The 17,054-nt window shown below is 47.5% G+C and overlaps 1 protein-coding gene across 3 annotated transcripts in view; it reads right to left on the reverse strand.

The window, feature by feature from the left end:
- Window positions 1-788: 788 nt before the first annotated feature.
- RANBP17 (RAN binding protein 17) overlaps window positions 789-17,054 on the reverse strand; it is a 321,533-nt gene continuing 305,267 nt past the window's right edge. For all 3 annotated transcript variants that reach the window (XM_028102719.1, XM_028102718.1, XM_028102721.2), the window contains 3 exons: window positions 5,158-5,256; window positions 3,165-3,292; window positions 789-1,206 (listed from right to left, as the gene is read on the reverse strand). In XM_028102719.1, the coding sequence (XP_027958520.1) occupies window positions 1,110-1,206; window positions 3,165-3,292; window positions 5,158-5,256 (324 nt within the window). In that variant the 3' untranslated portion in view covers window positions 789-1,109. The remainder of the gene's footprint in view (window positions 1,207-3,164; window positions 3,293-5,157; window positions 5,257-17,054) is intronic.

Below are 17,054 nucleotides of genomic sequence, written 5' to 3' on the forward strand. Positions count from 1 at the left end.
TTCTTCACCAGTCAGGCCAACCTTTCATGTCTTATTAGCAATAAAGGGCACAATATTTACTACAAGCCTGAACCATGAGGACAGAGCAGTAAGATACAAAAGCCATATGACAGGGGCAGTCTCAAATTAATAGCCTAGTTACAGTCTACCACAAACTGGAAAGGCCTCCTTCATTCATGTCCTGGGGTTTGGGTTAAGTTGCAACCCCCACGGTAGTAAGAATTTTTGTGAAGGGATGGAAACCAGCTGTTCTTCGTCCTCTGAAAATCTGAACTTTAGCACCTAGCACTGTTTTGTGTGGCCCCAAGAGGCAGGGCCACTTCGAATATATATCATAACTAGGCACCTTGATAGATGGAGGCGGAAGGACTGGGTGCCGCCCCACCCAGCGCCTCTTGCAGGGCTGCCCAACGCCTTCGGAGGGAATAGCTCTGCAGCCAGTAACTGCATGGCTTAATCCTTCTAGACTGAACCACTTCAGATTTATGCCAGTGAAAAGCAAACGTTGTTTGTAAGTCATTTAATTGTGTTACTGTCTCTCAACTTTATCAGATGCTGCTGAGGCCAGGAGGGCTGTGCGCAGTCCTGTGGGATGCTCTGGAGTGCTCCCAGGCTCGTTCTAAAGGCCCACAGCTCAGAGACCCCAACGCTGCCTCTTCCAGACTCGTAACAAACTACTAATTTAACGGGTTCAAATGGTATTTGTCTCAACTCAGGATCCACGCTGAAGGCTGTAGCTCCAAGACATTCACCCCCTTGATTACAGAGTACCATTAACTAGTACAGACTTAGGTTCAAACCTGGTTTATTAAGTTCTTTGGTTAAATATTGTTTCTACACCCTTTCAGAGCATTATAAGAACAAAGATAATGGTATTTTATAGAAAGACTGAAAACCCATCTTTTGCTTCCTCAGAGCAAAGACTGAATTTACATTGTGCACTATTATAAATTCTTATAATTAGGCCAGACTTATAAAAAGGTAGGGATTTTGTTGTTGTTTGTTTTGAAAAATAGATTCTCCTGGGCTAGCCAACATCACTGTCCTGGTACCCAGACGCACAAGAGTCTCTCGGTAAAGGCTGCTTGGCACATGGTCGGGGGAGGCGGTCAGCTCATCATGTCCAGACTGCACGGCTCGGTGCTGCCATCACTGCGCAGGGCCTCTGCCACGTCTCTTCTGAAGACGGACAAGTTCTGGGTGAACCTGGGGAGAAAGGAAGAAAGGCGGGGGGCAGTGGCAAGGCCGAGGTGGTGTGAGCCTCTGGATGATAAAGCCACTGCGGAGCTCAGGACCTTGGAGAGAGCCCCAGATCCTGGCCAAGCTCCCACCTCCCACCTCCACTGCCCCACGACTGTTCGGCCACCAACACCCCCTCCCCCTCCTTCCCCTCCTGGAAAACAAGGCTTACCACCAGATACACCTGGACCATTGTAAGGGGCACATTTGGTGGGCGTACTATTTAAAAACTGTTCTTAAAAGTCAAATTACACACAGATGGTAAGGAATATAAAGAAATGATTCAAAGTTTATGTGCCAGGCACTGGGTTGAGTTTACATATAAATTCATCTAAGCATCACAAGTCTTCCCAAAGGCAGGTATTCGTATCCTCATTTTGCAGATGAGAAAACCAGGCTAGATTACCTGGGTTCGAATCCTGACTCCACCACTTAGCAGAGTGATCGTGGATGAACACTTAACCTCTTGTCTTGGTGCTCGACTGGAGTAGCTACTTCATGAGATTGTGGGAAGTGAGAATTTACTGAATCAGTTTAGACAATGCCCGTAAGTACTCGACCTAGTGCGCAGCACATGGAAAGCATTTGTACTGTCTTAAATGGGAGGGCAGTCTGGCATCATTTCACAGAGCAGCTCAGGAGGGGGTCCTCAAATTCCCAAGCCTCAGGTGATGCAATCTTCCCCCCAACAGGCACCTGCAGAGTCCCCATTCATTCACTCTCTTCTGCCTGCCAGAGGATCATGGCACGGGACGAGCAGTCAAGCGTGTGTTTGCAGAGCCTACGGGACTTAGCCTTCTATTGCCAGAGCCCAGACTGGTGACTCCACCACACGCTGCTGTGGTTATTGGGATGATTGATGACTCGCATTTCAAATGGTGAAGCATCTGAACGTTGCCACTTTTATAAAAGGATGGTGCAGGCAGTGCCTCCCACCCCAACCCCCTGAAAAACAATTTCTGTCTACGTTGTTCATTATGGTCTGTTTCCTCCATCAGAAGCTCTGTGAAGCAAAAACCTTGAACAATTAGTTCACCACTGGTATCCTCAACGCCTGGCACATAGTAGATGCTCAATAAAATTTTCTACTCTAAATAAATGAACGGATGAAAGCATACCTGATAAGTCTGGGTTCCTTTCATTTAGATCTCATTGGCAACTTTTGTAAAACCAGCCACTCTTAAAGGTTGGGCAGAGGAAGAACTAATGGCTCGTATGTCCTAGGTACCATGCTTTACAACATTCTGTCATTTCAATATCACAACCAATTTTGTTGGTGAGAAAACTGAGGACCAGAGCAGTTGACTGCCTTACTCACTGCCACACAGCCTGTAGAAGGCAGGGATAAAATTTAAATTGGAGTCCGGTTAACCTCAAAGCCTGTGCTTGTTCAAATGCCGGGAAGCCTTCCCTCATCCTTCGTAGCAGATCTGAGCTTTCCTTCTTTTGACCTTTTCAGTGAGTTATTTTTCATATCTTCTGTTGGATTATAGAGTGCATAAGGGCACAGGCTGCATTTTATTCATCTCTGCATCCCTATGTAGTGCCTAGCGTGGTGCTTAAAAAAAAGCAAATGGGGCGCCTGGGTGGCTCAGTCGGTTAAGCGTCTGCCCTCAGCTCAGGTCATGATCCGAGGGCTCTGGGACTGAGTCCTACATCAGGCTCACTGCTCAGCGGGGAGCCTGCTTCTCCCTCTCCTCCCCCCTCTCCCCACTTGTGCTCTCTCTCTCTGTGTCAAATAAATAAATAAAATCTTTTTTTTTTTTTTTAAAGCGAGTACCTAGTAATATTTATTGGATGGAAAGAAACTGAGTCTACGGTTACAAGGTGTAACAGAAAAGTCACATCAATATGTGAACTGTGTTAAGCACGATCCAGTTATTTTCCACAAGCCAGAGATGTTAAGCTTACTGGGCAGTGCTTACCTGTCTCTGTTCTTGATGGACAGGTTCTGCTCCACTCCTTCCATCAGGTTCCTGAAGCACTGGGCAAGGACCTCCTGCTTGGGGACAGGCTGGCTGTTTATCAGGCTTGCCCTCAGTTCACTGAAATACTGTGGGGAGACAGAACAGCTCAGGGCCTTGACGCCAAACCTGGGCCCCGAGAGAGCTGTGGGGGAGGGTCTCGACCTGCTCCATCCGCTCAGTGCTCCTCACTCTCAAAGGAGCTTCGGTCCAGGACCACTTTGAACTTTAAGCCAAGGCAACAGATACATTCCGAGGTATAAACTGTATTATCCCTTCTCATAAAGATCTCTTGTGATAATTGTTCTACCGTCACTGAACAATTTAGGTCCTCTGTGGGGGACCGAGTGTGTGAAGGTCTTCCTGACTCTCCCCTCCACTCATCTCAGAAAGGCTAAAAGAGGAAGGGCCTCTTCCCTTCTGAGGCGGAGGGGAAGAACTTAACAGGGAGAACTTGGAGTGACTGGAGGAAAGGCTCAGGGTCCTCTCTCAGGCTACAGCATCATCCATGGCTTTAGTGACTGACTCCTCACACAACCCCGGACTTTGTCCCAAGTCCCTGTCCGCTGGCTTAGGCTGGGTCTGTTCCGCCGCTGAGGCAGGGTGCTAAAGGGGCTTGCTTCATTCTGGGAGGGCCTTCCTGCACTAAGAAATACACCTGTCATGCCTGGTCCCAAAGAGCTGCACAGCCCCTCTCTTCTGCTGGGGTCTGCAGGCTTCTACACACACACAAGCTCTCACACGACACACAGCTCCTCATCTTTGGAAACAGCTTAATTTCAGCACAAAGACAACATTTTGCCAGTCATGTGTTTATCCAAGCCCAAACAGCATGATATTTAATTTCCATCATACATTAAAACAGCCCACATCAAAAACACACATAATTAATATGTAGTCAGACTAATACTTAAATACTATATATCAGAGGCATTACACTTAAACCACAATGTCTTCCTGAACAAGATTGGGAATGCACAAAACTACTTATTTTTCCCTTTTATAATGATGCAGTGACTCACACCAAATAGAAAATTATTAGTTTTTCATCCCAAACCATGAAATATTGCCTCCATCAGTAAAGTATAATATTGTGATGTCATAAGCTTTTTCTAAACACTGAATTTGCCCTTATTCCCTCTCAATCATTTTAAAAGAACTGCTCTCTTTTATAGAGCTTGGATTTAAATCACAATAACACCGAGGGAAGATGAATGACAGTGCTATTGAATGTGGCTAAAATTGGATACTTCAGCACAGGTGAATGATGAGACAGCTCTTCTCTTTTTGATATATTTTCTTCTTCTATTAGTTTCCTTCCAAGGCTGGGATTTCAGTTTGAATTTTAATGTATGCGGCTGCCTCTAATCTCACTGTCTTTCTCCCCAGTACTATCTTATTGTATAGACAATTCATTCTCTCGAGCAGTAACGCACTGTTCCTGCTGAATGCCGGGGAGATGGGGGTGCGTCCAGGAGGAAGCTGGAGGGCCTGGGAGGCCGCCCCCGGTGGTGAGTGCACTTATGAGCTGGAGACTTGTGCTCTCAGATGGAGGGTGCTGGCTCCGCAGTTGAGTCCCTGAAGGGACGACGACCACATAGGGCAGTGAGGATCCCAAATACAAGAGGAGCCGAGTTGTAGCTCGGAATTCCACAGGAAACGGGGTAGGGGAATGAGGGTGAACTTGAAGCACTACTGAGCAAACCACCTGCCCAACGTGTGGGGGCTCCGGGTTCCAGAAGAGCTGGTCTTGAGGCCTTCACTTACTTGAAGAAGATGTGAGGCCTTTGGGGAAGGGCCTTCTGGGGGAATATGGCCTTGCCCCAGAGAGTTCAAGGTTCCAGCTCAAGCTCCATTGTTCCTTCTGTTCTTCTTGTCACAGCTCGGCCTGGCGTACAGCTTCTCCCTCCTCCCAGGGACCACCTCCTGTGGACCTTCCCACAATCACACTCACCTTCTCGTTGAGCAGGATGAGCCCCAGGAGAGGCCTGGATACTGACCACTGGTTCCGACAGTCTTCAAAGACAATGGTGTTCATGAGGACAGACATCATCTAGAAGACAGAGTCAAATGAAGACCTTGGCTCAGAGGTGCCCCCAATCCCAGGTCTGTCATGTGCTCACCTTCTACCCCTATGTCGTGCCAACAGCCATGAGGGCTCTTCCTGGACAAAGAGCTTTGACTCTGCAAGCCTATAATGCTGCAGGCTGGAACTCTTGGCCAAGACTCCCAGTGCCCTGAGGAAGAGTTTCTACCACCAAAAGCTTCAGTGAGAACCTTCCGGGTGGGCAGAAATCAGAGGTTACAGAGCTAAGAGGATCAGTCTCTGCCTCTCAATCCTGGTATGCTTTCCTCCATGCAAGTGGCCAGGTAGAAGCCCAGCTCACCTTCCTTCTTGCCTCTCATTTCACTAGAGGTCAAGTTATGGAGGGGCAGCATCTCTCAGAGGGAGGGAGAAACGGGACACATTCCATGTGACCTCGGAAGGTCCTGTTTCCTGCTGGCTCAGGCTCATTTGTTCTTCATTCACTAGTTCACTCACTCGCTTCACTTTTACATGTACATACAAATGTATCCTCTTAAATTCAAAGTCTGCAAGACACCTAAGAGAGGTCAGAGAACAGGCATCTACCGTGACCTGTGCCCTGGAGGAGCTAGAAGCTTCTTGGGGCAGGGCACAGAGCAAACAGATAGCCAGAAATAGGGCTGGGCCAAGTGCAGTGGGCTAGCAGCGGAGGGAGGGATGCTCCTGGGTCTCTGGGGAGAAGGCAGGGAAGATTCCACAGAGAGGGTTCAGTTTAAGGAGAGCATCATAAATGTGTTCTGGGCAGAGAAAGCAGTGCAAAAGGAGGTTGGGAAAAAACTGAGTGTGACAGGAGAGAAGAGATGGGGGCCAGAGAAGCCAGACCCCAGGGCCAGGCTGGTAGACCATGCTGGGGAGCCTGGACTTCATCGTGATGAAGGGAGAGCCTGTGATGGGTTTGTGGCAAAGGAGAGACACGCTTAGATCTGCACTTAAGCAAGATCCCTCTGGGGATAGGTAGAATGCATGCGGTTGCGGGTGACATTAAAGGAGGAAGGCCAGGGTTGGGGTTTCTGCACTACTCTGGGCAAGTGGCAGGGAAACAAGCTTTGCTCCCCTGCGTTCAGCTGATGGTACACTTTGCCTTTCCTTGGGCTCTTTACCTCCCATCTCTAGTCCTTCCATTTCCACAGCCCCTCAGCTCCCGTGCCCCAAAGAGCGCAGGGGAAATGGCAGTTATGTGGCCAAGCTACCACCCACACGACCCCTGACTGGCCTCTGGTGGCGTCGACTCTCGTCCCCTGCACTTCCGCAACCCAATCTGCCTGGCGATCTCAGGCCAGCTTCTGTGTCAGTTTCATTAGCTATCAAGAGGGAAATAATAATCTAGCCCAAGAAAGCTCTGAGAATCAAATGAGAGGGTGGATAAAAAAAGTGTTGCAGAGAGGAAAACGTGCCATAAACGCTTAAGGTATGTGATAACAACAGTAATGAGCATCTCTGTAGTTAGAAATATCTGCCATCCCATACATCATCATCGTTGTCATCCTAACAGGCTGGTTGCAGATGAAACTGGCCAATTCCACACTTACTGTATGTCCAGTCTCTCTGGGGAGAGACAAGGTCTCAAGCCTGGCATGCTGAACATGACTTGTAGATTACATGCTTCCATGTACAATCTGACAAGTCACCCAAAGTCGTAGAGCCACAAATTAAATTGACAAGCAAAACTAACAGATCTATGGAGACAGTCTAAAATATTATGGGCTTCACAATCTGAAGGCAGAATGGATATTTTTAATGGAAAAGATTAAAGTTAGAGGCACCAAACTCCTCCAGTAACTGACAAAGCATCCTGAAGTGATGTGCCAATTACTTTATACGGTTCTCCCGTGGATTCATTTGTCTGAATGCATGTATTTATGTCTGTAATAAGTAAGGCGATGTTTGAATAAAATACTTCTCTAAAAATAAAGTTGGCTAAAATGTCTGATTTTTAAAAAAAATTTTTTTACTCTTCCGGAAAAATGGAGATTAGTGAGCAAATCTGCTCAAGTGCTATTGACGTGGCAGCTCATTTCCAGAACTTTTTTTTCTTTCTAATAATCCTAGAGGGTATGGGGGAAACAGCACAAGCGATGTGGCAGATTCCCTTGGAGAAGCTCTCCCTCTCCCAGTTTGGAAGAATAGTGGGTGAAATGCCTAAGTACAGACTCCTGTTCCAGGTAATGCAAAACCTCTGGTAGGAGGCTCTCTGTGCTCAATGATATGGACACATGCAGACTGAAAGGGGAGGGCCCTTGGTGACTCTGCACCAGCGCACCCCAGCCTGCACGGAGTCACAAAACACTAGAGGATTTAGTACAAGGAGTGCTGTGAGCAGGGCCCCCTTCCCCCAACTTCTGCTCACTTCCATACTGTTACAGGATGGCTGGAATGGCCATTTCCGATCTGCTCAACTGAGGCTACATTTTCCAGGGCCTATGCTGAAACACATTATCCACTGTATTATCCCAAGCAGCTCTCCTGCCCAACCAGGGAAGGGACCATTTTGGAAGAGGAGCTGTGTGGCTCGGTCCACTTAGGAAAACCATAATCCACATTGCCTCAGCACTTACTCCTTTCTCCTTCCTTCTTCCCACGGGCTTTAGCGTGAGTCTGTAGGAAATGGCCCTCCGTGAAACAAAACCAACATGGTGTGGTAGGGACAGGCTTTGGAGCCAGCCAGAAAGGAGGCCGAATCCAGGCCTGCCACTTACCTAACCTGGATGCTGGGCAAGTCCCTTCAGTTCTCTGAGCCTTTATTTTCTTACATATAAAACAGGGGATTATAGCAACTACTCTGAAGGGCTGCTGTGAGGACTGACTTCCTTCATCTGTGTCAAGCATTGTGTACCGTGTTTGCCACCCAGTAGGCACTCAAAAATTACTAGTGTTCCTTTACTGCAACTATGGTTTCCCTCTGTGGTGTGACCTAATGGAATCTCAGGCCTCAATGAAGCACCCCATTTCATGTCTTGATTATGTTCAGATAAATGAGACTATAGTCTCCTTGCAATTATCTAACTTCACTGAGAGTTGCAGTAAAAAAATAAGCCACCATAGGAAAGAGTCCCCAAGCCATCCCTATTTGTCTGGCACATGTATTAGCATGGAGTCTGAATGACTGTTTCTGCTGTTCTGAAAGCTTGTCATCTTCCAAATCAAACACAAAGCTACCACAAATATCTGACCTGGAAAGGTTAAGACAAGTTCTATTGTGTCATCTGCATCTCTCTTCTCCCCTCGGCCCCTCTCCTACGCTTCTGCCCTAAGACGCTTTGGGCACAAGCCCGAAGCACAGCGGACCCTGCAGCCTGGATATGCTGGTCACGCTCTCCCAGCGGCAAGGTGGTGACCACATGCTCTCACACCAGGCGCTTCCTGTTCTATCTCCGGCTGATGTAGAATAAGCAAAGATGGCGCTTGTGTTGAAGGCTTTGCTGCTAGACGGTGGGTATGTACTCTAAGGAAGTTGGAGGCCCAGGGGCTCTAGAAGCTGGGTAGAGCGGGATGGTGGGAGTCACATGGCCCCAGTGAGTGCCGGGTGATGACTGGTAGTGAGACTAGTCTATAAACTCCTGGGCGCTAAGACCACGAGGGCCTGCTCTCTGTATCCCCCAGGGCCCGGCATGGTATCTGGCACAGAGCAGAGGCTTGGGAAATAGCGACTGAATGAAAGAATGGATACATGAATGAATGAATGAATGAATGAGAAAGGATGGATGAACTATCAAGAGCGAAAGTATAAAGAGCTAAAGAACATTTTGAAAGGGGATCGTATAAAAAACAGAGTTCTGGCCTCAATCTCTGGCTAAACTCTGAAATGGGTAAATATCTAAATTAATACACTGTTCATTTCCAAGGATCTTGCCTTTGTGTGCAGAGGCTGAGAACTCTCCTAAGCCCCCGCTGTCCCTCCAGCCAGCAGCCAGAGCCCTCGTGGGGGCTACCAAGGCTGAAGGCTGAAGCACCGTCTTCTGCACCGACCAGCAGGTGCACCCAAGAGAGGCTGTGCCCGGTGAGTCCTCTCACTGCCCACGGTCCTAACAGTTATAGCTTATGGAGAGCCTTCTGGGTGCTCAGCACTCTGTTCGGCACGTGCTAGGTCTAACCCTCAGCCAACCTTGAAGTAGGCCTTATCCTCACTCTGTAGACTACGGAGCTGAGGTCCCGAGCAGGAAGTTACTTGCTCGAGGCATCAGGCTACAGCTCTCCGGAAGTGAGGGAGAACTCAGATACGCGCACGGGTCTGCCTGGGTCCGGAGGCCATGGCTGCGCCCTCACGCCAGCCTGCTGCCTGCCACAGTCTGCAGTGGTGCTGCAACCATCAGCAGCATGTCTGGCTCCCGCCGCAGCCTGCTGGGGCCCTGATGGTGTGGGCGGCGAGGCTCGCTTCCGGCCACCGCTCACTCTGGCACCTTCAGTGGGCCTCCCGGATCTGATGCCCACATGCATCCCCTCTGTTCAGCCACCCTGCCACCTGCCGAAGAGTCAGGCAGCTGCTGGAATCCCCGCAATGAGAATCCAGGGCAGCAATTCCTGGAGAGTTTGCAGACCTTCCTGCCTCCTACCTAACGCTTCTAGAAATGTGGTTAACAGATTTTCAGACTCTCAAGATGAACAACAGTAGACATAATTAATAGACTGTCTCTGGAAAATGGTCCATTGAATGTTTTTCTAAAAATAACAATTTCCCTCCCACCAAAAGTACCATGTACACAGTAATTTAAATTAACATCATTGAAAACATTAGTAAATTACGCTAATTTCCTTTGAGTTACAACGTTCCCTACAAGGTGAATGCTTTTCACTGTTAGCGTTCTTAAAGCCTACTGAATAATGTAACTAAAAACCATTCCACAGAGTTCTAAGAACTAGATGAAAAAACTCAAACCCTCCTTCTTGCTCCCAGCCTGTATCAGACAGACAGAAGCCTGAAGCTGGAGCGACGCCACGAGCCCTGACAGCGCAGGGCCCGAAGCCCGGCTATAGTGAGGGGACCGCAGCTCTTCCCTCTTCAGGGTCGTGTGCATTTCAGGCATGCTGTGACTGTGCTGCCTGCGGACCCGGGAGAGGGAAAACGGGAACAGGGCAAGAGCAATCGGTCTTGTCGGAAGGTGGCAGAAAGAGGGCCTGAGAAGGCGGCTTTGCTTTGACAAAGGGAAGGGCAGCCAGAGAAAAGGCAAGAGGCCCTGGATGCGGCTCCCCTGTGCCTGGGTCTAAGTGGGAGGACCGGGGGAGGAAGGCAAAGCAAGGACGGTCAGGGCCGTGCCCCAGAGGGCATGTCTGCAGAAGGAGGTGTCTTAACCGGTGCGGTAAGGGGCCTTAATGGGAAGAGGAGTAGAATACACAATTCTCCGCACCTCTGGTCAAGCTAGATTGTTCTTGATTTTGATACAAGGAGCTGGTGAAGTTTTGACGAACGACCAATGATAAATGGACCCAAAACTGAAGAGCTGGTCCTGAGTATCAGGAATCTCTTGGTGTACGCACGTAAATGGCCTTTCAGAAGGCCAGTAAGACAGCAGGGGGAAGGTTGGCCCTAGTTAAGAACAGTGAAACAAAAACAGGATTGCCGGGAGAGTGCAGTCGGATCTGAAAAAGCAGAGAAACCTTCTACCCATCTCCACAGTAATTTCTCCAGAGCCCCATGCCCAGAATGGAGATCAGGATCTGTGAGAATCTGAACGCTGCCGAAGGAGGAAAAGCTTCCAGGTTCTCAGTGCTTGTGGAAGTAAGGGAGTTGCTGTCATTACCGAGTGCTGTTTCTGAGGCCACGTGCACAGCTGATATTGAAATGTGATCCTCCTCAAATTAGATACTAGTCATCTTTAGGGAAAAGGAATCAATTGTTCTCTTCGTCTGCTGTCTACTGATGTGATATTAGCGGAATGTTATGAAAAATGAAAGCAATGGACAAATAAGCATATATTTTCCTGCCTGGATTAACTAAGCCCCACCATCTATGTTACATTAAATCTTCTAATATCTGTACATATTAAGCACTTCCCTAAATTCTTATTGTCTTTACAGCCTCATAATAGTAGCAAGTATTTAGCACTTTAAATGAAAAAAAAAAATCAAACAAAATGCAAGATGCAGTGAGCCTCTTATTTTTAAAGAATTGCAATCAATTATGGGTGACCTGTTCTCCTTTGGAAAATCATCTGGGAGTCCTGCCTACTTGGCCTTTGCACAATGCTAGCTTTGCTCTCGAAGTTAAAAAAAAAAAAAAAAAGAAAAAGAAAAGAAAAACATCTTTTTTACCAATAAAGGTATTGCAGGACTGGTTAACTCAGCTGGTTATATATTAGCAGTGCATATGTCCACATCTAAACCAACAGCACTCTCTTCCTCCGCCCCCTCCTCCACGAAGTTTAAGGATGCTTTTTCTCCAAGTGATAAATCGCCCAGGATATTAAAAAAACTCTTCCATCCATTCCATCCATTGTAAAATCTAAGGAAATACACAACCCAGGTTTGCTGTTGTTTCAATTTTCTCCATTACCGACATTACCCCTAGTTCTGAAAACATTCATTTTAATCATAGTTTATTGGGGAAAGAATTACCTGCCAGTCTCCTGGCTTATACGAAAGAAGATAAAGTTGGAACAAAACTTCAGGATTAATTAATTGAGAGTACTGCATGTAATGTGTCTACTCTGAACGTTACAGTGCACATCACAATGAAAACAGTTTTATTTTCCATGGTTGAAATAAATTATAATAAATAATTCATTTCAATGGCAGAGATGTACTGGAGAGCAAGAGCAACAAAATTGACTACGCTACACTGTGAGTCTCATTCTTGAATCTTCATTATCCATTTGAAACTTTTTACGAGTAGTAAATCATATTTCAAGTGGCTGCAGATCTCATAAAGCAGCTTGCTGCACTCAAATAAAACCAGAAAACCTGGGGCACTGGGAGTCTGCAGGGCTTGCCACGCAGCACTATTTGGGAAACTCCTTCTCACTCTTCTCTTGCCAGCATCAAACAGAACACTTTTCCCATTTGACGTAAAAATTCAGCATCGCTTGGAAAAACGTCATCTATGTCTCCTCTGGGTGGGAATGTTGGGAAAATCTATATGTAGAGGAACAGCCTTCACCTCCGAAGCCATTTTCCTCTAATTTTTATTCCCAAATGAATGACAGCCACACAACCAGGTTCTAGAACCTCTAATGGCCTCTCCTAGCCCCTGGGGGTCCCTAAATTAGCAAATATGTGTACAAGCTCAAGAGAGAGGGGGCACATATGCTATGATTCTGCCTAAAAAGACCAGCCTATCTTCATAGGATGGGTGATATTTAGCTTGAACCTTAGAAGATGCACATAAGCATCAACGGGGAAGAAGGATGTATCAGGAAGAGGAAATAAAAGGAGAAAGGATGAAACAGACAGGGCTTGGGATGTCTGAGGAACAGTTAGCCCGTTCTTTTGAGTAGAAAGGAGCAGAGCTGAGGGCAGGGAGCTGAAGGCTGGGCTGAGTCCAGGCTCTAAAAGGCCTGTGCTGTCATGCTAAATGCAGAACCGAGTTTGGGCCAGTGCATAAAGGGTAGCCTTCAAAGGATTTCCGAATAATGCTGAGCTCTGGGATCTAGAACAATGACTGATGGGAGACCGGAGCAAGGCAACGATGCGTTGGTACCGGAGGCAAGGGAGCATGTTTAGATACTACTGCAAAAGTCCAGCCCAGAGACGGTGAGGGCCCCAGCAAGTCTGGTAGCACAGACAGAGCGGGGCGGTCAGAAGCCTTGCGTGCATACCCCATTTTCTTCCCAGGCAATGAAATCCTTCCAAGAAATGCAACCCGCCCCTGAAGCTGTAGATAAAGTCAGAGCTTTAAGAGCATGGCCTCAAATGCAAGACTGCCCATGGAGAGAAGGGGCTGGGTGCTAGATGGCCCCTGGAGAGCTAAGGGCGGTGGGGAGGTTGCTGCTGTCTCCCAAGCCAACAGTCCAACAGTGAACTCGGGAAAGATGGAGCAGTGAGATGAACCCCAACCGGCAGACGTATATATACACGACGGAGACTACAAGCACATGTCTATATTAAATATTCAGCGATAAAGTAAACTCTAATGGAGGCCATTCAGAATCAGGGAAGGGGTGGGCAATAGCATGCTACTTTATTGAACAGTCATCACAACATTTCCCAATGAATATCGTATTTCAAAACAGAGCGATATCAGCGATATCAGGCATAATGGCACGAGGGCATCTCGTGCAGTCATCCAAGCAGAGTGCAATGAATATTGTATTTCATAATAAATATATTATCCTTACAGTACGAGGTTCAATGTTTCATTGTCTCTCATCTGTCACTACATTCTCCCTGATTTCCTGAAGGGCTTTATAGTTAGATGGACCTAAAAATCTTCATAACCAACAGCGGAGGATTATTTTACTTATTATGTTCCAATGATTTTGTGTGGGGAGAAAAAGTATTTTTGTGGCACATTCACAAGGCCCTCGGAAGCATTTTCCATTAAAGATTAGTCTAGAGTTTATGTTTAAACCACAGAGGACAGCATGCTGCCTTTCAGATTTGAGGGTTTTTATTTATAGTCGTCTAAATGGCAGAGAGTGCTGGCCAGGAGGCCAAGGAGATGATTCAGAGTTACTGAGATTTGGAAGCTCTTTTGCCCTAATAATTACATAGGAAGCCTAAGGAATGACAGGAATAGAACCCGGTTCCCTGACTTATTCAGACATCTACTGACCACCCACTTTGTGCCAAGCTCTGTGTCGCACCCTGGGAACATACAGAGGAACAAGGCACACAGTCCCAGCCCTCAAAAGAGCTCACGGTCGAGTAGGGAAGGAAATACACAGTTTATAAGCCATGACAACACAGCACAGGAAGTGCCACAAGGTGTGCGAGAGGCTTTAAGAGACCAGAGGAGGCTGATGAACTCTGCCTCGGGTGGGGGCCAGGCGAGGAAGGCTTCACAGGTGACATGTGGAGCTGTCGGAGAGAATGAGCCAAGTCTGACAGGCACACAGGGTGGGAGAAGGGCAAGCAGGTGCACAGGTTTGGGGACGTATTTGGGGGATGGCGAGCAGTTCTGTGGGCCTGGAGAGGGTGTCGAGGGGGCGGTGGAGGCAGAGGAGGCTGAGTAGGTAGGCAGGGGCCAGATCTCGTGAAGGGCCTAGGGACGGGTGCTACAAAACATGGGCCTTATCTTGCGGGCAATGGGGTGCCGTTCACGGTGAATGAAACTGGTGGTGACACTGAAGAAGGACAAACCGCCGGTGGAGCCCCTCTCCAGATGGTCTGACCCTTTAGGAGGCCTGGGCCGTCTGACTTCCCATCCATCTGACGGATGCAGCTCTGTTCCTGTTCCAGGATCGGGAGGCCACAGACACAGGTCACCTGCCTGGCCCCTGTGCCTCAGTTGGGGTGGAGATCGGCTCCCTCTTTGCTGGCTCTGTGGCCAGTACCCTGAGAAATGGCACCTGCCATTACCTCCCTTGGCCCGCAGCGCATAACTTAATAGTGTCCCCTGTCAGGAACGGTTCTCTTTGTCAGGAAGTTTTTTATTGATGTTCAACCTTCATTTTCCCTTTCTTAATACTATCCCATTATGCCAATACTCCATTGTGCCATGCTAAGTAATTCCCTTTCCTCCTTGGCATTTACATCTTCCAAGTATTTATAGACTTATCAAATGCCCCATTTAGTTGTCACTTAGGCAGGCTATACATATTTAGCTTCTTTAATCTGGCCCCATAAGCCAGCCCTTCAATTCTCCTAAATCACTTGAGTTCCTTTCCTCCAGGTTTCTGTCAATTTGTTTCCAGCCTCTTTGTAATGCAGGGGGCTCAGGAAGGAGATGGGGTTGGGGAGGGAGGGCATGCTTCTTCTGTGGGATAAGAGCACATCATTTGCTGAGGCCAGAAGTGCTCCCTTCAAGTGCAGACTCCAAAACAGGCCAGGCCTCTGGAGGGTTATGAGGTTGTGAGCCCCTCTCGCGACGTGCCAGGTTTCTTTCACCTGCACACAGGTTTCCAGTCACTAATATTCCACTACTGGCTCTCATTACATGCAGGTGCACACAGGCAACACACACGTACTAAGTGCCTACTATGTGCCGGGTGCCGTGCCAGGGCTTCTCCCTCCTCTTCCTCTCCCTCTTCATTTCTCACACGTATTCAATGCTCAGAGACTCACTGAGCGCCTACTATGGGCCGGGCCAGGCACCGTGGTACAGAATGGAATAAAATGTGGTCCTTGTGGCCTTAAGAAGCTCCTGGAGCCCAAGTATTTATCAACCTCTTGTTGCCCGCCCATCAAGCTGTTTCCTTCCAATCCTAAAGGGTCTCTGAGAAATCGTCCCTAAATGCACTTAACTCTAATTGACGCTTTTAGTTCCTTGAGTGGAACTTCTTCGTCCTATCTAAAACCAGATGCCACATTAAGTACGGGCATTAACACAGAGCTCTTGCTTAGGATCTTCTTTCTGGTGGGTCTCTCTGGGGCCTGAGAGAGTTCTCTCCAGGCCCTGCACTTCTCATCGCTCCTTCTTGGCAGTTTACTTCACATTCTTTATTCACATGACCTCAACTAAGTATGCACTTTAATTGTTCTTCTTTTCCACGGTAGTGATGTTCCAAGTTATGGAGTAGGCTGAGGAGTGACAGAATGGGAAAGAGCTAAGGCGAGGGGTCTTGGCAAAGTCTTGGGGAGTCTGGGCATGAGACTTCAGGAGGGACTAGCTCAACTACCTGATCCTGGAGGCCAGTTCCAATAAGGCTGAGAATTGCCCTGGTTAAAGTGCTGGTATCTTTGAAGAGGTAAAGTAACTATCCCAAGGACACAGTTAGAAGTATTCAAAGCCAGGTTCGTTGACTGCAAAATCTGCTCTGATTGTAGTAAAGCAGAAAATCCTAACAAATACAGAATTTGCAAGTAAATGATTCTGAAAGGAGGACGGGATTTCGTCCGTCTGAAAGCACTGTCTGTATTTTCCTAAGCATGACAAGGGATGAAGAATTAATATGCAAGAGTTATTCTTGGGCGCAAAGCTTACAAGGTAGCAGTAATTCATGACAGGCCAGAGGATTAGGGAACCTCTACCTTGTTCTGTAAGTGGTCATCAGACTGTAATCAGATAAGAAGTCTTCTTGAAGGACACTAGGAGAAGCAAGGGGAAAATGAGGGGGGGGATTGGAGGGAGAGATGAACCATGAGAGACTATGGACTCTGAGAAACAAACAGGGTTTTAGAGGGGAGGGGGGCTGGGGTATTGGTTAGCCTGGTGATGGGTATTAAGGAGGGCACGTACTGCATGGAGCCCTGGGTGTTATACAAAAACAATGGATCGTGGATCACCACATCAAAAACTAATGATGTATTGTACGGTGACTAACATAACATAATAAAATTAAAAAAAAAGTTTTCTTGAACATATCAGATGGACTCATAGCCTCACCAATGGTTGCTGCTGGTTAAACTTTCCAAGAATTAAGACAGAAAATGAATATGAAAGTTCAGCTCACAACTCTGGCACACACTCACATGCTTTGGGAAAATTTCCCATTATTTACCCTTCAAGTATGTGAAAAACCAGTGATAACTGTAAAATGAATAAAGCCTTCAGGAAGCTGACCCTCACTTTCCACAGTGCCATTCTCTCAAGAAACTCACAGAGCTTCTCATACCCTTCACGACGCCACTTGGAGAGATAAAGGTGGGAGACATGCCAAGAGAGGAGAGCAGGTTAAAGTCCCGGGATGCCTTGGTAAGGTAAAAGCTATGTGAGATCTAGAGACAACAAAGCC

Source organism: Eumetopias jubatus, unplaced genomic scaffold (genome assembly GCF_037043125.1).
Source record: "Eumetopias jubatus isolate StellerSeaLion01/CBP00866 unplaced genomic scaffold, mEumJub1_p1.0 scaffold_5, whole genome shotgun sequence".
In the NCBI taxonomy this organism is placed as follows: Eukaryota; Metazoa; Chordata; class Mammalia; order Carnivora; family Otariidae; genus Eumetopias; species Eumetopias jubatus.